This window comes from Gymnodraco acuticeps, unplaced genomic scaffold (genome assembly GCF_902827175.1).
Source record: "Gymnodraco acuticeps unplaced genomic scaffold, fGymAcu1.1, whole genome shotgun sequence".
NCBI lineage: Eukaryota > Metazoa > Chordata > Actinopteri > Perciformes > Bathydraconidae > Gymnodraco > Gymnodraco acuticeps.
The window spans coordinates 64,657-92,151 of NW_022991762.1; the positions used below are offsets into that span (position 1 = coordinate 64,657).

General features: G+C 39.5%; 3 protein-coding genes and 1 gene segment (V, D, J or C); 2 read left to right on the top strand and 2 right to left on the bottom strand.

Annotated features, from left to right (window-relative positions):
• Positions 1-1,600: 1,600 nt before the first annotated feature.
• Positions 1,601-13,299, bottom strand: zgc:101744 (uncharacterized protein LOC541409 homolog). Of its 2 annotated transcripts, none has more exons than XM_034199390.1 (6): positions 13,210-13,299; positions 12,995-13,123; positions 6,695-6,788; positions 3,916-4,054; positions 2,608-2,776; positions 1,601-2,217 (listed from the first exon to the last, which is right to left on the bottom strand). In XM_034199390.1, the coding sequence occupies exons 2-6, from the start codon at positions 13,107-13,109 to the stop codon at positions 2,180-2,182; spliced, it is 555 nt and encodes a 184-aa protein (XP_034055281.1). In that variant the 5' UTR covers positions 13,110-13,123; positions 13,210-13,299; the 3' UTR covers positions 1,601-2,179. The 2 variants fall into 2 exon arrangements, with proteins under 2 accessions (XP_034055281.1, XP_034055282.1); XM_034199391.1 differs by having other exon boundaries at positions 2,589-2,776.
• Positions 13,300-15,619: 2,320 nt separating this feature from the next.
• Positions 15,620-27,495, top strand: part of LOC117535063 (immunoglobulin lambda-1 light chain-like) — a 77,168-nt gene continuing 65,292 nt past the window's right edge. Inside the window, exons 1-2 of one of the 2 annotated variants that reach the window (XM_034199376.1) lie at positions 15,620-15,761; positions 15,854-16,170. In XM_034199376.1, coding sequence (XP_034055267.1) covers positions 15,686-15,761; positions 15,854-16,170 — 393 coding nt within the window. In that variant the 5' untranslated portion in view covers positions 15,620-15,685. The remainder of the gene's footprint in view (positions 15,762-15,853; positions 16,171-27,495) is intronic. The other variant, XM_034199377.1, reaches the window with a different exon arrangement.
• LOC117535062 overlaps positions 23,668-27,495 on the bottom strand; it is a 70,332-nt gene continuing 66,504 nt past the window's right edge. The window contains 2 exon segments of the V gene segment in view: positions 23,668-24,223; positions 25,645-25,684. Of these exon segments, the coding sequence occupies positions 23,901-24,223; positions 25,645-25,684 (363 nt within the window).
• LOC117535066 (immunoglobulin lambda-1 light chain-like) overlaps positions 25,743-27,495 on the top strand; it is a 111,476-nt gene continuing 109,723 nt past the window's right edge. The window contains exons 1-2 of one of the 4 annotated variants that reach the window (XM_034199380.1): positions 25,743-26,399; positions 26,492-26,799. In XM_034199380.1, coding sequence (XP_034055271.1) covers positions 26,324-26,399; positions 26,492-26,799 — 384 coding nt within the window. In that variant the 5' untranslated portion in view covers positions 25,743-26,323. The remainder of the gene's footprint in view (positions 26,400-26,491; positions 26,800-27,495) is intronic. The other 3 variants (XM_034199379.1, XM_034199381.1, XM_034199383.1) reach the window with 3 other exon arrangements.

The following is a 27,495-nucleotide window of genomic DNA, read 5'->3' on the forward strand; positions in this document are numbered from 1 at the left end:
ATGGAGTTCAAAGTGTCAGTCTGACTTCCTAACATCCGTAATGTGGCTGAAAAGAAGCATGTAATTACAAAAAGCCATCTAAAAACTCTGTGTATAAAACATGCTTTCATGCATTGACTTATTTTCTTCTTTGTCCTCTTCTCATCAGCTCTTCAGATATTGTCCGATGCCATTACAGGCCCCACACTCAATACAAGGCGTTGGATCAGGCCAAACAGCAGCACAATGCAATAATTGGGTTTCTGTGTCTAATTTGTGTTTAATCGATAACCTGTCGCCCACCGCTGGCTGAGGGGACACACAACAAACACCCAGCAGACGCATCTCCACAGAAGCCATTTCCGGATGGGTGCCTTCATTCCCCCGTGGCGGTGTGTGGCCATAACAATGACTCCATCCACCATTTCCCATGCATTACATCCAGCGCGCAAACACAAAGGAGCTCCCATTCAGGGCCCCTCAAGCGTGAATACAGAGCCACAGACAAATTAAAGCTCGGGTGGTTAGGCCGTCTGAATGCCAGTGAATGTACTTGAGGACGACAGGTCAAGAGATCGAGTGGATACGACGGATGGGAGAGGAAATCGTTCATGGCAATTGTATCTTTCCACCAAATGTGTAATATTTAGAGTTCAATTATCTACATCCAGCAACAACTGCATATTTAGGCAAATACACTTCGGTGTTATGTGGTTGAGAAATGCTTGATGAAAGGTACCACAAATGTTTTGCAATACTTAAGAGGATTTGCCACCATTTAGAATAGGGTAAGTGAACCATGTATAAATACAGAAGATAAAAGTTCATTAAATACTCCTTCAAAAACACCTTAAATACTCCTTCAAACACACCTTAAATACTCCTTCAAAAACACCTTGAATACTCCTTCAAACACACCTTAAATACTCCTTCAAACACACCTTAAATACTCCTTCAAACACACCTTAAATACTCCTTCAAACACACCTTAAATACTCCTTCAAACACACCTTGAATACTCCTTCAAACACACCTTGAATACAACTTAAATACTCCTTGAAAACACAACTTAAATACTCCTTGAAAACACAACTTAAATACTCCTTGAAAACACAACTTAAATACTCCTTCAAACACACCTTAAATACTCCTTCAAACACACCTTAAATACTCCTTCAAACACACCTTAAATACTCCTTCAAAAACACCTTGAATACTCCTTCAAACACACCTTAAATACTCCTTCAAACACACCTTAAATACTCCTTCAAACACACCTTAAATACTCCTTCAAACACACCTTGAATACAACTTAAATACTCCTTCAAACACACCTTGAATACAACTTAAATACTCCTTGAAAACACAACTTAAATACTCCTTGAAAACACACCTTAATAAGAGATTGTGTTTATGCAAAATGAACTATGATCAAAGCCGAGGTTATAGATCGAGGATTACAATTTCTGAGTTAACAGAAATATGAAAAAACAATTACAGAAATCACTGGCGCGTAAATATTGTAATTTGGTCCAAATCAAATCCCACTTCCTCCTGTAGAGGGCCCCTGAAGAAAGAGAAACACATCTGGAGGTTTAAAGATAAGACAGGCAGACACTTGTTTAGTTCATTAAGGTTCCAGTTTTATTATTTCATCATAGTGAGAAGATAAATTAAGACATGTCAAAGGCAATAGTTAAGATTTAAAACCTTCCATTAGCTCACGCAGACTTAAACGCTTATTAGCACATAAAGGAGTAGAGCTTTAGAGAGCAAGAACACATTAATGACAAGTTCCAGTTTTGATTAACAATGTTAACAATCTTTGTTATCGGTAATTAAAAAACAACCTGCTTTGTAACCGTAATGTTTTCTGTCACAAATGGCTTCGATAGACACAATAACATTCACTGCTGAGAGCTTACAGGCACACAAACGTAATGTCTGCCATCAACACGGTATGTCAAACATAAAAAGGTCACAGTTTTTCAGATTGTCTTGGCAGTACCGATGGCAGTAGACTGATGGTGACGCACAGACAAGCTTTTCAGTTCACCACGTGACGCGGGGGTTCAGCCTCACTCGTCACGGAAATGGAAGAGAGGGCAAGACGGAAGCAGAAAACAACAAACCCACACATACTCACTCTTTCAATTAACACACACACACACACACACACATACACACACACACACACTTCTCACTGGTCCTTTTCATGGTTGAGGGCCCGGTTAACAGCTGGTGGAACAAACAGAGAAAAGAACGTTGCTGTATTTTGTATTTAAGGGTTTCCTTCCAGTGTACTAAGGGGTGATGGCGGGGTTGTGTGTTATCGGGGATGACGTATTTTTGTCTATTGATAGATTTATGATTCGAAAATTTGAAAAAGTAGGGTAGACACGTGGAGATTATCCGGCTGAACAAACCCTGCATTTATCAAACAGGTTGGTTTTCCACACATCTTATTTTTTACAATATTCCAAAATCCTATGGAGAAATCCCGTTGCTTTGTTGTCGAGGGAACCCAGCTTCCTTCCGGGTCGGCCTACAAAAATACGTCATCACCGCACCACTCTATAGCAGTTGATATAGTATGTGGCTCTACTTGCATGTACACTGAGATCTCACCCTCCTTTGTCACCGACTCGGTTATGTTCTTAGCCCTGGCGCTCAGATCGCTGACCATAGTGTCCATGGCGGCCTGGTGCTTCAGGAAAAATGGCCGGATCACACGCTTGTACAACATGTCGGAGCCGTTCCACGTCACCGGAGCCATGCACCAAATCAGGAACAGACACTGAGGAGGAAGCAGAGGGCAGATCTTAGATATCACTTCCTGTCTGAAGTGACACATGTCTGGTTCGTTATCTTCTGCGATAATAATCGGACTGCTTTTGGCATTTCGACTGTTGGTCTGGGTGCCTTGTTTCAGAATATTGCACCGTTTTCTGACATTTAAAAAAGGTCAACTGATTAATTTATGAATTGAAAAAATACCCTGACTATTACTTTCATTTCGAATTAATCTGCAGTTATTCTTTTTTTTACAATTTGTCTAAAAATGTTGCATTAAATGAAAAGTGTTAACATTTCTGTGACATCCCAACTATCGTGTTACATTGCAGGCCAGTGGAAATGAACCATCACTATAAGGCACTGTTTATTAATCTCTTTTTTCCAGGAATATAATATTAAAACCAAACCATTTAAACGAAAGATTAGCGATCATGATAATTATATTATATTGAGAACAAAATGACTACTGCAACTGGTGGGGATTCATATTTCCCTATGAACCCTATGTAGATATACAAACCAATATGCATAGCAAGCAGCTAGTCTACAGGCACAGCAGCATTTTATCGTCATATTTCAATAAAATACTAAAGTACAATAGTGCCACCGTTCACAATGAACTGTTCTTGATTTGCAATGTAGCACTTTGGTCAGAAGCAACCCAAACTAAGTGCATTGAATCATGTGGGTACAACTCCAATAAGTGTGTAAGTACATCACCTTTATCAAATATGCTGATCTACTTCAAGTGTATGTTTTTTTGTACAACGCATTGAGGGACAATTGTGTCTTTAGAATTTGCGTACAGACTGTTTTGTTGACTCACTTTGTCCCTTTGAACATACAAAATATGCAGAATTTGGTCAAAAGTGTTAAGTAATGGGCTGAAACACATATCATCAGCTGTCTGAAGGTCTTCCTCATTGTGACTTTACACAAATTGTCCACAAGAGTGCGCTGTTGGTGTCCGCTTCCATAAACCCTCCCATCGACTGGATTCAACATATTGTGAACTTTGGCTTCACGGTTAAAAGAGACTTATACAGGGTGCAAAGAAAAGGAACGTTTGCTCAATAAATAAAGTGTCAAATATTAACCCATACACAAAAGTTTAAAACGTATTTCAAAAGGCTAGCCGACCTTGCTGGCGTAGTAGAAGGGAAACCAGAAGAGGAAGATGTCGGAGAAGGCCTCGACGATGCTGAAGAGTCCATACACCACCCAGTAGGTCAGCCACTGCGTGTCGTCCTCCTTCACATTGCTCTCGATGGCCTTAATGCTGACAGGACGACACAGATTGATGAGGTGTTAACACGACATACTGCAAACACACAAACACTGGAAACCCTAATACTCTTTTTTTTATGATATGGTAGAATTTGTACTCAACATGCTAGGTTTTCGAAACATTTAACTCACCAAATCACATTTATTCCATCTGTCACATACTTATGTATATACACCTTGCTTTATATCTAGTTATTGTTCATTTGTAAATTCAACATGTATATTTTCTACTTTCTTGTTATTGCCATGTCTTTTTATGCTGCTGCAACACAAACATTTCCCAGATTGGGATCAATAAAGTTCCATCTCATCTTGTTGTATGTAGCCTTCAGGTTCATTTGCAAAATCAAAAAAAAACACATGGTCTGTTTAAGCAGCACTTAAAAGGTAGGGTATAAGAATGGAGAAACCAGCTCGAGTGCGCTAGAATTTGAAAGTACGCAGCCGAAAAAAATCTGCCTCTTCCTACAGAGCCCCTCCTCCAACAATCGGGACGTTAAGAGCATTCCATGGAATATAACAAGTGTTTCTGAAGTGAATGACCTACCCCACCTTTAATGGATAGGTTCTTGTGGGGCTGCACGAAGTGTCTCTGAATAAAATACCAAGATGTACATTAAATGACTTATTGGCCATTTCTTACAGAGCTAAAATGTATCCCTTCCTAACTCCAATTTTGCTGATGGGTTATAAAAAGTCACTGTTTTTCTAAGTCCGTGCAAAATTCATCCTGAAGTTCAGCTAAAGCTAAAATAAGGCATCAGATCGCAGGCTGAGCCAAATTGTGTGGGGAGTTTCCAAAAATGCCAGTCGATTGAGTTCAAAAGTCTCAACTGATTGTGTTGCGGACTGCTTTTATGACTGAGCTGCAGTAAAGAGGTAGAAAACACAAAGAGTGAGATGTGCACCAAAGGATCGGTAGGAACTGAGAGCACTTTATGGCCCTTAAGGGGAGGATTAATGAATACAGGGACCAGTACGTTTTACAGTGTATAAAAGTGTCAAAACAAAAGTCAAACTGTTTTTTCACATCATAATCTTTTAACTTTTCTAGAACGTCAGAGACACCAATTAAAAAGTGAAGAACATATTCACACTAGTGTAAAAGAAACATTGTTAGTAGTCTAGAAATCCATGTAATTGTAATATTAAAAGGATAAAATGTGACTTTTTAAGGGCCAGATTGATTCGCAAAGGAGACACATAGGTGTGATGAATGAGATTTAATAATGAACAAAGGCTCCATTGCATTTCGATGTTTCATTAACACAAAGTGATCCTACTTGCAGTGGAGGTAAGGTCACCTTTTGTTATTAGACATACCTGCTTACATTGCATGTTCTAAATAAATTATCTTTCTATATATTGTGTTGTTTTCACATTTCCTAAAATAAGCCTAACTTCATATCCTTACATTGGCCCCCAACTCGTTTTAGAAAGGATTTTAAGGTTCTGGTTATTAAGATAAGATAGAGAACTTTACTGATGCTAGTTTGGGAAGTGTGTGTTGCAGCAGCATACAAAGACATGCCGTTGTACAATACAAATGAAAAGACAAGAAATAAACAAGAAAGTGGAAAATATACATGTTGAATTTACAAATTAACAATTACATATAGAGCCCTGCGTGGAAATGCACTGGAATATATATGTGACCTTCTCCATCCTTACATCGCTCTGCAGTCTCTGTAGAAGCTTTTTAAAAACGACTGAAGAACTATCTTTTTACACTGGCTTTATTTCCATTTGAAATGTGTGTGATGTGTTCTGTTCTTTCCTTTCAGGACTCCACGTGGTCTGTGTTTTAGTTTTATGTTGACCTTACATTTCTGCCTCATGTGGTTACTCATGTAGTTCAGTCAGACAACTCACGTGTTTCCTAATATGTTTATTATAGCAGCATATAGTTTGAGTTTGGCGTCTAGGCTCGGGCCTCATCACTCCACGGATGTACATAGAACATTGAGTGATGACTAGATAACTATCCCCGAGCCTACAGGTTAGGGCTGTTCAATTAATCATATTTTAATCGCAATTACGATGTTGGCTTGCAACGATTATGAAAACAACATAATCGAAATAAAACGATTTTTTTTTTTTTTTTTTTTAAAATAATAATTAAAAAAAATATTATTTTTTCAGTTGAATTATAAAGTTCAGGGTATTCAACTGTTAAAAACACACTGTTCACATTTTTTTTTCAATAAATGGATGTTTTCAAAGTAAATGGAAATCGTTTTTAATAATCGTGATATCAATTATTGACCCAAATAATCCAGATTATGATTTTTGCCATAATCGAGCAGCAACATGAAACACAGCAGCAGGAACATGAACGCAGCAGTAGCAAGTGAACACAGCAGTGGCAGCAGCAGCAGCTAGCGAGGCAGAGGCAGGAAGACCTGGCAGCTTAAACAGATCGGCATGTTTAGGAGTATGTGTTTGGTTGGTTGTAAAAGGGACGAGGTGCGTCACGTGGTAATGTATCATTGGTGCTCGAGTTGACTGCCTGAACTAGCTCGCAGGCTTTGCCCCATTCATGTTTCTGTGGTCTTAATTGTAACTTTTGTTCTTACTTGTGAATTCTATTTCTGTGAAAGGGGCTATAATAACGTATTATTATTATACATACGAGAAATATGCTGGATAGGCGAATCCAATCAGGTTGCAGAGCAGTGAGGCTCCAAATCCAAACAGCAGATACAGCCCGACCAAACTCAGAGCACCTGCAGGGGGAGAAAGACGAGAGGGGGGGGGGGGGGGGGGGGGGATACAGTTACTTTACAAACACGCCAACAAAGTGTGCCTAATAGCAGGATGTCAGGGCCGGACAGCACCAGGATTAGGAGGAGCACTAACACAAGACAAACACTGATATTCAAATGCAGTCAGGGGAACAGTTCACACAGTCATGTGAAACAGCTTGGCATATTGACCTTAAACACGTGAGAGAGACATTCCACAAAGGCCAGTTGTTTTCCACTTCTTCACATTTGTATTATTGCTGCGAGCTGAAAGTTGAAATTGCCGGGTTGATTGATTGATCGTCAATTAAAAATATGAGCGTAAACTGAGTATATTTGGGATTGGTATTGTGGTCGGCTGAAAGATGTCACCGTTGGCTCTTGAAAAAGGGCAATTTTCTTACATGTTATAACCCAAATAATCTACGATCAACACTAATCCGGTCCTAGTTTAAGGTTTGTAGACGCCATCATAGAGGTGTTAGTTAAATTATACATTTGTGAACACGGTGAGGGCCATTTTTAGAAACCACACCTCAATGTAACGCAGTGATGTACTAAACACCACCTTCTAACTACTACCTTAATAATACACAAGAGCGTTTACACTTAAACACCAATTTTAACAAAAACAAAGGATTATAAACTTCATAAAAAAAGGCAGCGCTATACATTGTACAGTGTTGTCTAATAAAGTGGCCATTTTGTATATCGGATGTTTTACTTTACAGGACAAATACACTTACCCAAAATGTTTTCCAGGATGTCAGCTCTGTGCGATTTGACTACTGTTAACAAAAGCAAGTTGGCTGCAAAGCTTAATCCCCCCTCAAACAGATTGTTGGTTAGCTGGCGGCAAGGCACTGACTTCAAAGCAAATACACTGCAGCCATTTTAGCCTCCTTCCATTACATTTGATTTATCATGAGGAAAACAAGACGAGAGGAATGACGTCTACCCATATATCATTCAAATGTATGCAAAACTCATCTGCTGATATACAATTCAACCATGAGCAATCCCAGAGGCATAATAAAGTCACACAGTATTGACAGCACTTAAGGCCTTTGATACCGCTCATCATCGGCTGCTTTACATCTCATTTGTTTGTTCCAGCTCATAAAACAAATGTCCGTGCAATTCCCAGTCTGCTTATCTATCTCTAATGAGGGGAGAACAGGAGGAACTGGATGAAAGGGAGGACCCCAGAGAGACAGAAGAGATACTCTGCACAGCAGCGCGTTGTATAGGGAAGTATACAACTGACTTATTTAAATACAGGGTTCCTGCAGGTTTCACCAACTCAAATTTAAGACTTTTTAAGACCACTTTGAATAGAATTTAAGACCAATTGCACAGCAAGAAAGTATGAAGGAAAATTGCTATGAAAGAAGAAATACGTCCCATAATTACTTACAAAGTAAATGTATTCACCTTCAACATAAGAACGATGACTGAACATAACAGCACACAGAACTGTTAGCATGTTAGACAAAAAGTGTGTGTGTGTCCTAGCATTACTATCCTTGTGGGGACCAACATTACACAGTCACGAGTGGGGACTGGCTTGCCTTATGGGGACAAAATGGAGGTCCCCATAAGGGGTATCATTCATTTTAGGGTGAAGACTTGGTTAGGGTTAGGCATGTGTTGGTTATGGTTAAGGTTAGGATAAGTCTTCAGGAAATGCATGTAAGTCAATGTAATGTCCCCTGAAGTGATGTAAGCATGGTATGTGTGTGTGTGTTACGCCCCCCCCCCCTCTAGGGTAGAGGAAATTAATATACACCAGTATGGAATTGGTAAAGTTATAACAACAGGTGAACAAAAAGGTAGGCAAACACAAGTGGCCAAAAGGGCGCAGGTTTAGCTAAAGAGCAAACAAAAAGAGGACTCTAGCAAAGGAAGCCTGATCAAATAAGAATAAAGGTTTACAAACAAAACCTACCAACAAAAGGAGACTGTAACAAAACACAGCTATGGTGTAGGACAACAGTTCAGGGTAAGGCTATCCTAACACAAACACCACTAATCACAATAATGATAACACGACCACACAAGGTACACAGTTAACAACGTTAAGACAGTTGCGAGAGGCGTCTGTTCACAAGCGACAGAGCCTCCTGAATGTTCCCGGTCGACAGCGTTTTGTAGTCCTCCCCCGGAAGTTGCATGCTGGAGGTGTGCAGTGATTGGAGGACGTCGGTCCAATCACCTCTCCGGAAGCGTAGACGGGACAGCCAATGGCATCCTGGGAACCTCAAGGTGCATAGTAATCGGGAGGACATTACGAGGGTTAAATGCACTGGGGAGCCAACAGTGTGTGTGTGTGTGACAAGAGCTATCGTCTGAGCCCTGCCAACCTTTCATCGTTGCTGTTGTAGGATCGGTATTTATCTACGGTATTTAGCGTCCACCGCACCTCAGCTTTTAAAGTTGACCCAAACGTCGCCCGGAGGTCCCCCGATGTTGTTGTTCGTGGTTCCATGTTGATTTATTTCAATACAACTTGTTGGGGGGAACTGAAGGGCTATTACCGTACTGGTTACTTTGCAGCTCGGACATTTCCCCCAAAACACATTTAGACGTGATCGCAACACAGAAGTAGCCTACCTTTCAAATACGATCATTTTTAAGACCTTTTAAATCATAATTAAGACCTTTCTTATTTTTTTGATCATATTTAAGACTTTTTAAAACCTTAAATTCTGATTATCAAACTTAAGATTTTTTAAGACCCCGCGGGAACCCTGTAAATATGTACATAATTATGAATGATGAAAAACTGCTACCAGGGGTCCATGAGACTTTCCAACTTCTGTACTGCACAAAGAAAAAGAACAATGCTGCCATGTGGCCTGACCTACATTGTACAGCCTTGATGGAAAACACATGTTCTTTTTGTGGAAACACCAAAAATCAAAAAGGCACAAAAGCCATGAGACCGTTGTGTAATCCTGTGTGACTCACGCTGCTCATTAGAGCTGCAGGCGCTGTAATTCGGCCTAAAGTCCAGTTCCTCTTTGCATCAAACCATCACAAAAACGCATTGTTAGGAGTACAGCGGGTGAGAGGTTGAAATTGAACATGAAGCTAACAAATAAGGTCTCAGAGATCATTAGACTGAATCACACTTATGTTTATACCAAATACATCTGTCTATAATTAACATATTTGTATTTACATTACTAGAATATACTTTCATCTACTGTGCCGTATTTCTTCTTTTTTCTTATCACCTGAATCTCCTCCTAGAGCACCATTGAGTTCTTTGTAACCATATATCTCTCAGAGGGGCGTGGGGAGGGGCTCCTTATTTTCATCTAAAGTCACAGACAGAGAATCAGCACTTTGTAAACAGGGCTGAAACAGAGGGGATTGTGGGTAATGCTGCAATGATCTGTTTGGTGTTTGGAGCCAAACACTTCAGAGACATGTTCTGTATCTGAGAGCTGTGATATATTGATGAAAAACAGTATAATAGGGGAGCTTTAAGATGTGTAATGCCAACAACTACGCTGTAGCTTTTTGCAGATGACAAATCTCACTCCATGAGTTTGGCTGCATATGAGGCATCTCTACTCTACTCATCTCTCACTTCAGAGTGTCCCAAGAGACAGCATGAACTCGAGACGTTTCTGAGCTAATCAATGTATGGTTTAAGAGACAGCGCTCTGTCACTCTGTTCGACTGACATGCAAAGGCAAAGTGCAACATAACATTACAGTGAGGCAACAGGAAACATAACATATTCCTGTATGTAACCCATTATTAAAAAGGACATATTCGACTACAATGGCCAAATGATGAAATGTCTAATAAGTTAGTACTGCAAATAGTATTGCTCAAAGTGTAATTTAGCCGCTCTGTCTGCTCCTACCTCAGAGTCGAGTTGAGTGATATTTGGAAAACAATCTGCAGTATTTGTTTTGAAAGCCAGTTTGGTGATGTGTGTGCGTGAGCTACAAAAACATGGAAGTATTTAAATGCAGATCTGACTGAGCTTTAACGGACACAGGGTGTATGCAGGAATCCTGAAGTCAGATGTAAACCTTTTAAAACCTTTTCTAAGACCCTTTCCAAACATTTTAAGACCTCATCGCCACTTGGAGTTTTAACCGGTTACCTTGGCGACACACTTTACCTCACATTGACTATATACAGTATTGATTGTCCTTCCTCCTTATCTTCCAACCATTTGGACGCAAACTTGCATTTCCCCATAACGATGTTGCTTAGCAACCGGCGCAAACGGACCTTCGCACTATCAAGCATTGAGCGTGCGATGTCCTGTTCAGACGACGTCAAATCCAACGGGATGCCATCAATAAACTACACAGAATCACACTACACACCTACGCCATGATTACATTCAGGCAGACTGTAGAACACAACCTCTTTGGACCATTTATATACTTATTGGAAACAAGCTACAAAATGTAATACCTTGGAAAATGCCCTTTAATACTTTTTAATAGCCTTCATTTCCGCTAAATTGATTGATCAACTTTTAATACTTTCTAAGACCCCGTGGACACCCTGGGACACCAACTGAACCTCCTGAACAGTCATATTCAGTAAGGCAGGAGTAACATATCGACTCATATTAGCTTATCTCTGTAACATCAGTATTGACCGATAAGCATCAAAAACATGCAGTAGAGAAACCCCAAAGATATGTGAGCTGTAGTTTAAAGATATTTCTCAAACTTATGATTACTTTTATAATCAAATGGTTTTCAAATGGCAACAGCAACACATTTCCATCACTATTTCCTAATTTGTACAACCAACACAACAAACGTCAAACTTCAATTTAGAATTTTGTAAAACAGGGAAAAGCAGCATATTTAAATTAATGCCATTTGCAGGGGCTTTTATAAACATGCTTGTGATCCAGGCGGGAACAGCATTAAACATCCATACCATGGCATTGGGAACTTAAAATGTTGTTTTTTAAAAATGCATATCTATGCTGTGTTTAGTGGTTTGAATGTAGGTCACCCTGGCTCTCAAGCTTCCTGTTATCATGTGGCATTGTATGCAAAAATGTTGAAGTGTTTGGCCTGGTATTGAATTCTACTGTCAACAGAGTTTAGTCAAAACACAACCTCTTAAAACTAAGAGCAGACTGCAGATGAAAACCAGTCATGCTAGAATGTCCTGCCATCTTTGCTTTGCACTGGATATTTCAGGACGTGATAAAAATACCCCTGGGACCAGCTGCTGGTGGGATATTACAAGCTGTTAATTTCAACAGCAATACACTGAAATAGGGATGTGTAAAGAGGATTATACAAACTCTAATCTTGTAATGTCTGAGCTGGATGAACTTTGGTATTCGAGCATGAGAAGGGCAATAAAATGAGCCAGCTAACAGTGCCAGAGGATATGAAAAACCACACTGAAAAGCAGAGGTGGGAGAAGGACTAAGATCTTGTACTTGAGTAGAAGTGGAAATACTCAGATATTGTACTTGAGTAAAAGTAGAAGTACCAGAGTGTAGGAATACTCTGTTACAGTAAAAGTCCTGCATTCAAAATGTTACTCAAGTAAAAGTATAAAAGTATTACCATTAAAATATACTTAAGTAGTCATTGTGCAGATTTGTCAATTTCAGAATAATATATATGATATGTTTTATAATGATTGATCATTAAAGTGTTATCAAAGCTGGTAAAGGTGATGACTTTGTATACTGCAGGGTAGCTTGTGAATTTACAGGTGGAACTAAAGTCTGATATTTCACATCATTCATCCAAATATATGAAGTAAAATGTAGTGCAGTAAAAGTACACTATTTACCTCTGTATAGAAGTGGGGTAGAATAACAAAGTAGCATACATTGGAAATACTTAAATAAAGTATCTCAAAATTGTACAGTGCTTGAGTAAATGTACCACCTCTGACAATGAGCCAGCTAACAGTGCCACAGGATATGAAAACCACACTGAAAAGTACTGAACAGTGTGACCAAAACCGGTTTAAGTTTTAATGCCAAACCAAATAAAGTGGCATCACATTAGCTCAACTAGCTTGGTTGTTTGCTCAACATGGAGAGTAACTAGCTAGTTGTTATGGAGGGGGACGTGGAGCACCTAAGCAAGTTCGGTACTTACTTTCTTTGGAAGTACAAACAGAAAAACTGATTGGTTGAGTTTGGCTTTCTTTTTGAGACTTTAACTTACCCACGGTGATATACTCTCTTTTCACTCCCGTTTTGTGTTCCAACGTCGCCAACTGGTCTGTCACAAAGTTCTTCTCATGGAGCAGAGTCACGAAGCGCTCCTTAAACTGACTCATTTTCGGGCTTTTTCCTGACACAAACAGCACAGACACACAGCAAATGTTATACGAGTCGATGATTGATTTTTGATAGAAAACGAGGGGTTATTTTACCAACCTTGGGTGGGTGAATTGCCCGAAAACTTGCCGCTGGATGGCTGGCTGCTGACTGCTGACTGAGTTGCGATGGCAGAGGGGGAGGAGTCTGCCTGACGCCCGCTGACCAATCACAGAGCTCTGCTGAGTTTGACTGCAGCAGGTGATTAAACGGTTTACTGTGTGCTGGAAACGGGCTCACAATATATGACCAATAATTAAAACATTGTGGTAGCACTGTTAAAAACATTATTAATGAATATTTAATCTGATATGTGAAACTAAATGTTTCCTTTATTTATTGTATGTTTTATTTGTAATACTTTATAGGCTATGTCTACCCCTGATTTCATGATGTTCACGTATGTTCTTGAATAAATAAAGGAAAAGGTTTGCTGAGACTAGAGGCCATTTCTGCCATATAGAGAGGGAAAAGACACATCCTGTAAGTCAGTATACTAAGTAACTTTCTCCCATTTCTGATTTGGCCTCCCTATTATGGATGCCCATACCTATTTCTGCCACAGAGAGGAAAATAAGAGGATGCAATAGGAGAAAACTACTCAAAATACTGATTTGGCACTTCAAAAATAATGAGAAATGTTGTCAATATTTGACTTAGTTATTCATTATTTTGAATGGAAGACTATTTCCGTCACTGAGACGAAAACAAAAGAGGATCTTTAAGTAATTTTTATAAGTAGGCCTAACTATTTCCAAATAATGACTTAGTATCTAAAAAAATAATGACATACTAAGTCAAAATAGTGTCAGAAATATTAGTATATATTAAGTCAAAATAATCGTAATCATAGTTTATCAGTCAAACGGGAATCCAAGTGGACCCTGTTACAGCAATTGTTTAAAATACTGTTTGGTACATTTCATGGGATTTTATGGGAAGAAGTACCGTCGGTATAAACTTAAAGTACCCAAGCCAACTTATCATGGAGAAGGGTGTCACTGGATTTTAATAAGAGATCCAACAACAAGTCCATCATTTTAAATGTGCAGCTGTAAAGGTGGAGCTAACAATAATGACTTTTTATACTGAAGTGCATCAATATTCATTTGTTGAATTTATATGATAAAAGTGCAGTTTGTCAGGTTTTCTTACAAATTGGGCCACCATAGGGGACACTTAATCATATTTGATCTGCAACAGGAACATCCAAGAGACGTTTAGTTTGAACATGATTTGACCCCTGACCTCCCCTGAGTACACAGGTGTCAAAGCAGAGGCATTAGGACCAGAGATGGCAAAAGTACACACATCCTTTACTCAAGTAGAAGTACAGATACTCGTGTTAAAAAATACTCTGGTAAAAGTAGAAGTACTGACTAAACTTCTTTACTCAAGTAAAAGTAAAGAACTATGGGCTTTGAAATGTACTTCAGTAAAAAGTACCCATAACTACCAGCTGTTTTAAAGAGTACCTGACCTCCCTTCATATTAATAGAACAATAATGTAATTGTTAGCTAATGAATGTTTCCATGCTGAACAACGGCAACATGACAACGTTTCCATTGGTCCCTCTTCTTTAGAGAAGACCAGGAAGTGATGGATACACGGATCGTGTTCAAATCAACAGGCACGCAATGACTCTAAAGAATAATGATCACGCACCAAACACACATTCAAACTAAAGGAACCAGCTGTTTGGAAAATGAGAGAAGTAGAAAGTACAGGTATTTGTGTTCAAAATGTAAGAAGTAGAAAGTTCAGGTATTTGTGTTCAAAATGTAAGAAGTAGAAAGTTCAGGTATTTGTGTTCAAAATGTAAGAAGTAGAAAGTACAGGTATTTGGGTTCAAAATGTAAGAAGTAAAAGTAAAAAGTCGTCAGAAAAATAATTAGTGGAGTAAAGTACTGATACCATAAAAATGTACTCAAGTAAGGTAACGAAGTATTTGTCTGATTAGGACTAACAAAGTGATGATCATGAAAAGAGCTAAGGGACAAGTACAAATTCATTTTCATGTCAATATGAAGTTGTTCGAAACCTGGATAGCCAGCAGAGGGCAGCCTTCATCTATTAACAGAACAAATGTCCGTCGGAAACTTTGCACAGACAGAAACAGCAGAGAGTTGAGGAACAGAAAGTTATACATGTTCTTAATGAGTCCACAGGGAGATATAGCCTCTACTTACTCCACCTCCATCTCTCTCTCTGTTTCACAAGGACAGGTGTCTGTTTGCCTTTCTTAAATGTTATTTTGCATGATTTGAATGCTTCACTGCTTCTCAAAGTTTCATGAAATCTCTGTATGTGTTAATGTCAGACAAACAGACATATCATACAAATATGTTCTTCCATTCAGATGATAGACGGTGTAAATCCAGACAGTGTTCCTCCTGGTTTCGTGTCCCACGTTGCCTTCAGTGTGCTGAGAGCAGAGACATCATTTCCATAGAGAGGAGGCTTTGCATGGTCAGCTGATCCTCCAGTGAACTGAGAAGGTTTATAGTCCTGTGAGTTCAACACTGCAGGACTCACATGTGTCAGTCAGCAGAAAGCACCATGACTCTCATCACCATCCTCATCTGGACGCTGGCCTGCTGCTGTTTCACAGGTTCATTCACTCAGCAACATTTCAAACATCATGTGCTGCCTTTCCTCTCCTTTCTTTCTGCTGAGAAATCAATGATCTGTTTCTGTGTGCAGGATGCAGCGGTCAGACTGTGACTGTGACTCAGCCTGCAGTCGAGACGTCTGCTCCAGGATCCACCGTCACTCTCACCTGTAAAGCCAGTAGCAATGTTTACAGATGGGGTAGTAATGATTGTATGTTCTGGTATCAACAGAAATCTGGACAGCCTCCAAAGCTCCTGATAAAATATGCGAGCACACTTGAATCAGGAACAGAACCTCGGTTTAGTGGCAGTGGAAGCGGCTCTGACTTCTCTATGACCATCACTGGACTGAAGGCTGAAGATGCAGCAGTTTATTACTGTCAGAGTCTCCACAGTGGCCCAGTGTTCACACAGTGATTTGTCGTCGTACAAAAACCTCCCTCAGTCAGACTGCAGAGACTCTGAGCTGTTACAGCAGGAACCACCTGCAGCTGCTGAAGAGGAAGAGACTGACACAGCCCACTGAACTCAGAGCTGACAGGAACCCACCCAGCACTATTCACTTCTTATTCTTAAATATACATAATCTTACTACTCATTGAGATTAAACCCAGTTCAAAAAAACACATTTGATGTAAAAACAGCATTTCACACAAACCATATTATGATCTCTGCTTCTCACTCCAAAGTATTATTGTAACTATTTACATTTAGGAGCAAGGCAGCTTTAGTTTCTCTCAGCTGTTGGGGCTCCATTATCTCCCTGACCTCAGATCAGACTGATATGATCTCTGTCTCCATCAGTGTTGCAATTCCTATTTCAGAAAATCATGTTTTTTTTATCTTATTTCTTTATTTTGAAACCTCCTACCCCAAAACCAATCACAGTTTTGGTCTCATTACTGAGCCGAAAACAAATGAGCTTTTAACTCTCAAGCGATAGTGTTCAGACGAGCTACTGACTGTTCTAGCATCCTTGCTACCAATTGACCGATCCCAAATGTTTTTTGTACATTTCAAGACAATTTCTCTTTTATGGCAGCCAAAAATAACCCAGAAACATTTGTCCACATGTCGCCAGGAGGAGGACTTTAAAGCAGGACCATCTCTGACCTCTCTGTCCTTATTCTCCTCTCATGAATATAACACACTGAACACAAATGACCTCCCTCCGTTAGTTTGTAGCTATCATTAAATACCCAAGAGGAAATCAACGTGACATCATATCGAATCATTTTTGAAATTGTAATGTTTTTTATGAGGCGACAAATGAAGCCACACAAACTCCTTTGTTGTTCCCTCAGGCGGGGTTCAAACCCTGTTTCTTCATACTCAATCTTTGTCCTTCCCCGCCGGACCAAATGAACCAGAGACTAAAAAGGTGACACTGAAGATGCAGAAAGTGTATCTTCTTTAACCTGCAGAGAAATTAAGCATTTATTTCGTCCTAAAACAGATTTACTTAAGACCGGGTTCAAATCCCACCTGGACTGTGTGTTTCCCTTCAGTCAACCCACAGCAGACTGTTTCATAGTAGCTGTTTTTATTGTGAAAATGAACTCAATCATGTTTTTCTGCAATGGGAGCATCCAAGAGACGTCTGACACAATTTGAACTCTGAAAATCAGCAATCAGTTTTCATTCCTCACACATTTCACATTTATATATTCAGTTTAATATTTAATATTCCATCTGTCACATACTTATATATAATACCTTGCTTTATATCTTGTTATTGTTAATTTGTTAATTCAAAATGTATATGTTCTACTTTCTTGTTTATTTCTTTAAATGTGTATTGTACAATGCCATGTCTTTGTATGCTGCTGCAACACAAACATTTCCCAAACTGGGATCAATGAAGTTCTCTCTTATCTTATCTTAATAACCAGAGGAGACTGTGAAGTCCATCGTAGACGGACAACTTTTGGACAAAATGTCCTCTCCATTAAAGGCAGCTCGTTGTGGAATAGCCTCCCAACTCAGATACGGGATGGTCCCACTCTCAATAGTTTTAAAGGTCAACTCAAAGAATGGTTGAGCAACAAACAGACGTGTAATCACCGCTAAATGCACTTTAACACAGGGGTGCCTCCTCTTGCACTTTAGGTAGCTCTTTTATCTTATCTTGCACTTAATATATCATAGCTGCTACATTGTACTGCCAATTGTACTGTAAATGCTTGTATTCTGCTCATGCTCTTCCTGCATATCATGTATTTATTTTTGCTATGTATATAAATGTCATGTTCTTATATGTTGTATGTGACGGGACTACGGATGGAAATGAGCTCAAAGCTAAAATCCGGCTCATTTACACTTGTAAGCATTATTTTTGTTTTAAAGTGTTCATCAATGTGCACTGTCCCGGTTCAAATAAACGATTAAATGAAATGAAAAATGAACCTTAAAATACATTCTAAAACGAGTTGGGAGCCAATGTAAGGATATTAATTTTAGTAAATGTGAAAACAACACAGTATAGAAAAATAATTTATTAAGAACATGCAATCCAGTGAAGTCTTTTTTTTGTCTTTTGCTGAATTCACTTTATGGACTTAAAAAACAAAAACTCTATGTGTACCAGCAGATAGTTAAAGTTACATTTAGAAATTCAGCGTTAGAAGTTTAAACGTTAAAAGTTCAAAAATATGCCTCCTTTACTACAAAATATTTTGAATTGCACACTGTAAAATATTACCATGATTTCACAATATTTAGCTGTAATATTTTACAATAAATTACTGTTTTACCACTTTACAGTCTTTACCTGTAATGTTCACAATATAATACTGTAATTTTGAATTTCACAGTGAAATCAATACAGGCACAGTTAATTACTGTGAATGTACAGGATAAATGATTACCAGGATTTCACAACATGTTACTGTATTATTTCACAGTACAATACTGTATTCAGACCATCCTCTGTGATAACACAACAAATTAAGTGATTTTCTTGCTTTTACCGCTCTTGCTTGGCTTTAAATACTAATGTATTTCTTTGGTGCAGGTTTTACTTAAATTGAAAGGGGCAGGCGCTGCATGTGCCTTAAAATAAACTATGCAACATATAAATCTATGTCAAATTGAAATTGTTGTCTTGGCTTATTGTTTCCAGGTGCTTCCTGGGCATTAATCCTGAGACGGGCTCGAAAGCCAAAAAGAGGCATGGCAATTTAAACCCCCATGTCAGCACATTCTTCAGAAAATTGTTGACTTCGAGTGGATGTCTGTGTAGACATTTCTTCCCCTCCTTGTTTTCTTTTCTGTCTCCCTGCTGCGCAGGTGCACCAGGTCTGCCCCTGGCTCCGCCTCTGCCCAGGTGTTCCAAATTCCACTCAGCCGTGTATATATAAAGAGAAGCTGGAGGAGAAGGATGTCTCGCCTATCCTAACGCCAGGAGACACTCTCCTTAGAATACCTCTTTGCCATTTTGAGCTGTAGGCCATATTTTTGCAGATGTGTTTCTGGAGGACCTGGTAGTCCAGTTTTCGCGGCTTTATTTTGTTTCCCATAGGGTTTATAATTGATTTCTGGTTAGGGGGGGGAGCTCTGGGTCCTACGGTGTGTGGCTGGCTCGGGTTCCCTCCTTCTGTTTGTTCCTTTTGGCCAGTCCTCCAGACCTCTTTTTGTTTCCCGTTTCGCTTGTGTGAGCAAACGGCTGATTATCAATAAATGCTCGTTACCAAGTACCGGTTATTGCGTGTATTCTTTCATGTTGCGGGTCTCAGTACGAGCCACTACCGCGGAGTAGAGGTTGGGACCGTAACAACATGTCAGAGAACACTGTGAAATGTACTTTGCACTTCAATGGAGTAATACAAAGTTAAAATGGGCATTTTCTTTGTTTTTCTTTGTTGATTGAGCTGATTGAATTGTGTAGTTATGGTAAAATCCCAGTTAACTAGTCAAATTTACAATATATTATCATATTATTTACATTTATATATGTACAGTAAATTACTGGCTAATGTGTTGCATTACTTCTACAGTAAAAGTGTGAAAATACAAGTAATTACTGTAATTTATGTACAGCAAGGTACCATAATACCACAGCTCTGTACTGCTATATCACAGTAATTCCATGGGCATGGCAACTGTAAAGTCACAGTATTTAGTTGTACTTTTATTCTAATTTACTGTAAAATATATACAGTAAATTACTGTGAAATATTTACAGTCAATTACTGTGAAATATTTACAGTCAATTACTGTGAAATCCATGCAACTAGTAGCCAGTAATTTACTGTAATTTTACAGCCAAACATTTTACAGTGTATATGTCAGGATCCCTTGGCGTCACTTCCAAACTCACTGGGAGGCCCTTTAGCGTTGACTTTCAACTATCAGGGTCCTCCCATTGACTTGAATAGAGCTCCCAAAACGTTGGTAATAGACGACTTGAGATCGTGGAGAAATGCTCTCTGCCAACCCAGTGTCACAGCGTTTATCAACTTGTTTCTGACTCAATATCAAGCCAAAATTATTGTTTTTACTTCTTTATTTTCAATTGTTTTACGTCCGTCTTTTTGCCATCAGTGAGGAAGAGAGAATACTGAAATCTGTATTTTCTTATCCTTTTTTATTCTATTCTAAACCACACACTGCTATTTACTCAACAATAAGCCACAATTATCCTTGTTTTTATTTATTTGTTTAATTGTATAATGTCGGATCCTGGCCAAACGTCAATATTATTTTGGTACCTTTTTAACGTTTTAAAAAACCACATTCTTTCGACTTATTAATCATTTGACATCTAACGTGGTCGGTGGGGAGATCTCCCACTCTGTGTTTTTTGGGGGCGGGGCTTCACATACACGCTGCAGCACCGTACGCACAGAGATCTGCCAGGACAACAGAACGTTCAAAAGTGACAATCTACAAGGCTCGATGTGTACAATGCTCGTTTGCCTTAAAGGTGACCTATCTTGCAAAATGCACTTTTGTACGTCTTTTATACATGAATATGTGTCCCCGGTGTTCCAGGGAACTCACCAAGTGTCAGAAAACACTCTATTTTTCTCCGTACCCAAATCTCTTAAAAAGGGGCTGCAACGGATCTGATACAGACTGATCCAGATTTGAACACTTCTATGACGTCACAGAAGTGGCGCTACGGCTATTGGGCCAACTCCACCAATCAGGAGGAGACAGCCACGGACATTGCCGATCGAAAGCGCTGGAGACGCTGTAGTACATATGCCAGGCCTGTAGATGGTGCTGTTCTCACAGAGTCAGCCCATGAAAAGACAGTGTTAAATTGAGCGAAATGAGGAATGGCTAAAATGCATGATCTGTTTGGTATTTTGAAAAATAAAAAGTATAAATATGCCTTATATAGGTATGGTCCTACACTATATTATTCAAATATAGCATGATAGGTCCACTTTAAGTATTTTCGAGGAAACGCGGAAACACAAGCAATCTGTCCATCAGCTGGTCAAAAGGCATCATATTCATACGGAGAAATGCACTGTTTTCAACTTCCAACCCGAGTTAAGGAAGTTGAAAACGGTGCATTTCTCCATATGAATATGATGCCTTTTGACCAGCTGATTGACAGATTGCTTGTGTTTCCAGTTCTGTTCCCCCGATTACGTGTAAGGTGGGAGAAGTATACAGATCAAGTACAAGTATTATACTGCAGCCGTTCGGCATCTTGTGATTGAATTTACTACAGGTGTAACTAAAGTCTGATTTAAGAGTTGATTATATTTCACATCATTAATCCAGATCTGTAAAGTAACTTAAGGTGTTAAATAAATGTAGTGGAGTAAAAGTACACCATTTACCTCTGGACTGTAGAGGAGCAGAAGTAGGCTACAAAGAAGCAAAAGTGGAAATACTTAAGTACCTCAATATAAGTACAGTACTTGAGTAAATCTACTTAGTTACTACCACCTCTGCAGGTATGTTATGTGTGCTAGCAGCCCATAATCCACACTATACATAAACTAAATCAATGTTAATTCTGTTTCCAATTTGTTTAGTTTTTCCCCTAAAAAATTAACAAAAATAACCTGTTATTACTACTATAATAATACTGTTAAAGAACCGTATCGATAAGCAGTATTTGTCATTGTTTCAATTCGGCCTCATTATTTCACAGTGGCACAGGATCATCTGCCAATACAAGCACTTTTGTTCATGTTCAATCCATAATAAAATATACAAATAGTTGGATCTTTTTGTGTTGTTATTATTAGCAGAGAAAATGTAATGTTTGTACAACTATATACAATTAATTCTACCAATCTCGGTGGGAACCGGGTTAGGGGGGTCTGGAAAATAATTCCAATTACCCACTGGGGGCCTGACTGAAAAAGGTTGGGAAGCACAGGACTGGGGAGTCCCTCAGAGTGATGGGGGCCGGTGGGGCTGATTGAGAGCGTTTAGCTCCAGGTCCCTGCACCAAGTAAGGGATCATGAAAAGAGCTAAAGGTGGAGAACAGATTCAATTTCACATCAATATGAAGTTGTTCTGAACCTGGACAGCCAGCAGAGGGCAGCCTGCTGGGACAATCAAGTATATCTCTTATATTTATGTTATTAAGCACAGAGGCCTTTGGTAAACTGAACAGACAGAAACAGCAGAGAGTTGAGGAACAGAAAGTTTCTACATGTTCTCCATGAGTCCACAGGGAGATGTAGCCTCTACTTACTCCACCTCCTCTCTCTCTCTGTTTCTCAAGGACAGGTGTCTGTGTGACGTGTGACATGTCATTTGCATGATTGTAATGCTTCACTGCTCCTCACAGTTTTAAGGTCTTGAGTCACGTAGAGTCTGAACCGTGTTCCTGCACTCATCCTGAGAACTGGAGATCATGTTGTCAGTAACTCTGCTTGTCATGTTGGGCTTTCTGTGTCAGGGTGAGAGACTTTGAAAATGTATCATCTGAAATGATAGGAGTAATGTATGTGTGGTTCAATGTGTGTCTTTTCTTTTCATGTTTGCATCCAATGTGCTTTGTCTTTAACTCTTTCTATTATCATTTAAACTGCTGCTCCATGTTGTTGGTTATCTAACATTTCACTTCTCATTTCAGAGTCTTCTGCCAACAAGTTCCTGACTCAGACTGACTCATCCAAGTCTGTTAGTGCTGGAGGGACTGTGACCATCAGCGCTACAGGGAGCTCAGATATTGGTGCTGATCTCAGTTGGTATCTTCAGAAACCTGGACAGGCTCCTAAACTTCTTATATACTCATCATCATCTCTGTTCTCTGGAACTGAGCCTAGATTCAGTGGTACTAGCTCTGGTGCTCAGTACACTTTAACCATCAGTAACGTTAAGGATGTTGATGCAGGAGATTACTATTGTCTGGGTGCTCATGGTGGTGGCGTGTTCACACAGTGATTTAGAGCCGTACAAAAACCTCCTTCAGTCTGAAGTAAAGCGTCCTGCTGCAGCTGCAGAGGTGAAGAGACTGAGAGGAGGAGAACTGGTCCAGTGAACACAAGAGTCATCAAGCAGAACCACCATGAACCCAAATAAAGCTGAAACACACTCTCAGACACTCTTCAACACCCTGTTTAAACTATATTATTGTCACCCTGAACATTGAGCTGACAGGAACTTCACCAAACACTAACTCCATATTCACATTATGTTGAAAAATAAATTCTTAAAAATCTAAATATCTACTCTCAGCTCAGATTAAAGGCTGATCTTATTTATGAGCCATAAACTTTCTGCCTCACTAAAAATCAAGTTCACATTAGGATCAAATTCTTAATCACAATAAAACAGTGTAGTAACTTTCCTTCACCACCAGGTCAATTTCATTGCCAATTAAAAAATAAATATCCAAAGCTTTATCTTGTTCTGCTGATAGAAGTGCAGAATGTTATAAAACCTTTTAATGTCTTACTACTTTAAATAAAACACCAAACACTTCATCATGTTATTTATCAGAGAAAGCTTTATTAGGAACATCCTGAATCATCAACAAGACAGTTACTAAGCACACTCTCATCTCTGCTGAGCTTCACACATCACTCTCTAAGTTGCTGCTGTCCAACACTTTACAGCAGTGTTGTTCTCGGCCACACAAAGCTTCACTTTCCTCTACAAACATTAAAGCTCCTGATGATCAGAGCAGCATGTGTTCTCCTGGGCTCCAGCGGCCCCTCTAGCCCCCACACTGGCTCCTGTGGAGGGACTGGGTCTGGCTGTGGGCATGATGGAGGACCTTGCAGGAGTACAGCTCTCCTGACATCCAGCTCTCCTGGCTCAGGCTCAGGCTGCTGCTGCTGCTGTAGCGTCCGCTCTTCTCCTCCTCCGAGCTGCTCAGGACCCCCTCTGTCACCTGTGTGCCGTCCACCTCCCAGCTCACCACGGCTCCCTGAGGAGAGTAGCCGGTCAGCAGGCAGGCCAGCGTGAGCGAGCCCCCAGAGAGCTGCTCAGAGGAGGAGGGGGCCAGCAGAGAGACGGAGGGCCTGAGCATGGAGCCCGCTGCAGGGGAGAGAGACACAAGGAGCAGATGAACTTCCACTGAGGGACAGACGCTGTGAGACAGAGTCCATACAGGACACATTCAAACATTCAGAGGCTTTACTGTCATATGCACAGTAGCTGCAGTGAATCAGAACCAGAGTCAGAATACCTTTAGTAGTCCCTCAGAGGGGACATTCACGCTGTTACAGCAGAAAAGAGCCAGAGACAGCTTCATGTTACGTAGAAGCATGCATACAGAAGTATTCAAGTAAAAAAAAGTTATAATATAATAAAATATGAAATAAAAAGTTACACAATTTACAAAATATACATCCTGTAACAGTTCTGAGGATTTAGCAGCCAGGTATATATTGCACATATAGCACATATTGCACACAGGCGATGTAGATAAGGCAATGAAAAGCCCAAGGCTCCTCCAACAATGCAACATACAAATATGTAGGACATAAAACAATAAAACATATTTAAAAAACATTCAAATAGTTCCAGAACAAACAGAACGAGGAAGGAAATGAGGGTTTAATAAATAAAATAAAATGTTAAACTTGACGTTTGGAGTCAGAGTGTTATTCTGTAGCTCTCATCAGAACAAGAATTATACATTGAAGGTACAGGACAGAGAAAGTGGGGGTCAGCTGTGAGCATGAGCTGTGATCACAAGAGGAGCTGAGGCATGGGAGAACACGAGGGTTTCATTCATAAAATCAAACGGTGATACTTTATATCATTCTGGCATTTAAAATAATGAATCTTCTTCTTTGGCACTCATCAAAACTCCTGAAGAGTTACATGAAAGTAAGCAACGTAATGAAGGTGTTCATGTAATGATCATTATATGAAAAGCTTTATCTCTGCTTTACAATGTTTCAGAATGAATAACTCATCTCTGAAATCATTTACTGTTCAGAAAAACAAAAAGTAACATCTCATACAGTTGAAGACTTTGTCATCTGTTTGTTTCACTTCCTTTGAACTCTTTTAAACTAACGGACTGTGAACGCACCCTGCAGCGACTCTGAACGTACAAAAACACACTTTAATGTGTTTTAACGGATCCTCAGCAGATTTTATATGAAACACTTGTTGAATGTTAAAATGTATAACAATTAAAAAGTAAATCACAATTAGATGTTATGACAGAGCAGCTGTTCTTTGGTCAATTGTGAGCTAAAAATGTTTTTATATCTTATTAGAAAAGAAAAGTAAAACGTACATATAATTCACCGTAACATCTTCTTTAATATTACAATAAAACTAACTTCGCTTAATGTTTTTCAATTCTTCAGCCAAGCTTTATAGATTTAAAAAATATCAACATAATGTAAATTATCCCAAATAATTTCTTGATTTATCAAATTCTGATGTAAAAGTAAATGTAATGTTTTCTGTGTTAGAAAATACAAATCTCTGGTACTTACAGTGAACGATGAGTTTGGTTCCTCCACCAAAAGTGACCACAGTGATACAAACTCATTGAGTGGCCGTACAAAAACCTCCTGCACTGTCAGCAAGCATGTATCACTGAGAAAGCTCCCTGATCTCACTGATAACAGAGACACATATACAGTTTTTAAATCAACAAAGCTTTTCTAAAGATATGGATTACATCTCTGGAAGAATTAAGATGATTTATGTCATTTCTCATCACTTTTCTACACCTGGCAGAGAAACCATTACAGTCTTCTACACAACTAACTTTGTCAGTTTTATATTAGTTTCTACACGGTTAAATGAACACGAGGCTTTTCAATAATAGTTATTAACAAATGTATTTGAAACAGAACTGAAACATGTTATTTATCTACAGTGAATCTCTGTATGTATGTTAATGTCAGACAAACAGACATATCATACCAACCACAGTGGACACAAACTCAAATCCTCATCTCCACTCCTGATATAAATATGTTCTTCCATTCAGATGATAGACGGTGTAAATCCAGACAGTGTTCCTCCTGGTTTCGTGTCCCACGTTGCCTTCAGTGTGCTGAGAGCAGAGACATCATTTCCATAGAGAGGAGGCTTTGCATGGTCAGCTGATCCTCCAGTGAACTGAGAAGGTTTATAGTCCTGTGAGTTCAACACTGCAGGACTCACATGTGTCAGTCAGCAGAAAGCACCATGACTCTCATCACCATCCTCATCTGGACGCTGGCCTGCTGCTGTTTCACAGGTTCATTCACTCAGCAACATTTCAAACATCATGTGCTGCCTTTCCTCTCCTTTCTTTCTGCTGAGAAATCAATGATCTGTTTCTGTGTGCAGGATGCAGCGGTCAGACTGTGACTGTGACTCAGCCTGCAGTCGAGACGTCTGCTCCAGGATCCACCGTCACTCTCACCTGTAAAGCCAGCACAGATGTTGCCGGTAATAATTATATGTTCTGGTATCAACAGAAATCTGGACAGCCTCCAAAGCTCCTGATAAAACTTGCGAGCACACTATTATCAGGAACAGAACCTCGGTTTAGTGGCAGTGGAAGCGGCTCTGACTTCTCTATGACCATCACTGGACTGAAGGCTGAAGATGCAGCAGTTTATTACTGTCAGAGTTACCACAGTGGCCCAGTGTTCACACAGTGATTTGTCGTCGTACAAAAACCTCCCTCAGTCAGACTGCAGAGACTCTGAGCTGTTACAGCAGGAACCACCTGCAGCTGCTGAAGAGGAAGAGACTGACACAGCCCACTGAACTCAGAGCTGACAGGAACCCACCCAGCACTATTCACTTCTTATTCTTAAATAAACATAATCTTACTACTCATTGAGATTAAACCCAGTCTGAAACACATTATATGTAAAAGCAGCATTACACACAAACCTTATTGTGATCTCTGCTTCCCCGAATTAAAACAACAAACGCTCTTTAGCTTTTCCCCACATGTCTCCACTCGGTGTGTTTCACAGCAGGAGCATCTCTGGCCTCTCTGGAGTTATTATTTCATCATTATTATAAAGATCCTGATTAAAAATGACAAAGATCAATCTAATGAAGTCTTTAAAATGTTAAACGGTGGCTGATTAAAACCCTCTTATTCACATCAATCAATGAACTTATCCATTAGTTAACCTCAAATTCACATCTTAGTTAAAAACTTCAGGTTTTCTAAACACCAGTTTAATAGAAGTTTCCTGAAATGTTTTTTTGTTCCATTATTGAAACCAAAAACAGCAGGAACATCCAAGAGACGTTGAGTTTGAACATGATTTGACCCCTGACCCCCCCTGAGACCACCAGTGCAAAGCAGAGGCTTTAGGACGAGCAGACGT

Bases quoted from the DNA above. Each gene is read 5' to 3' on its own strand.
- zgc:101744 (XM_034199390.1), bottom strand. From the start codon at position 13,109: ATGAGTCAGTTTAAGGAGCGCTTCGTGACTCTGCTCCATGAGAAGAAC. The intron at 2,777-3,915 runs GTCGGCTAGCCT...CTTCCTCCTCAG, and splicing joins CCTTCTACTACGCCAGCAAG to TGTCTGTTCCTGATTTGGTG. The intron at 2,218-2,607 runs GTGAGATCTCAG...TTGTTCCACCAG, and splicing joins CGAGTCGGTGACAAAGGAGG to CTGTTAACCGGGCCCTCAAC.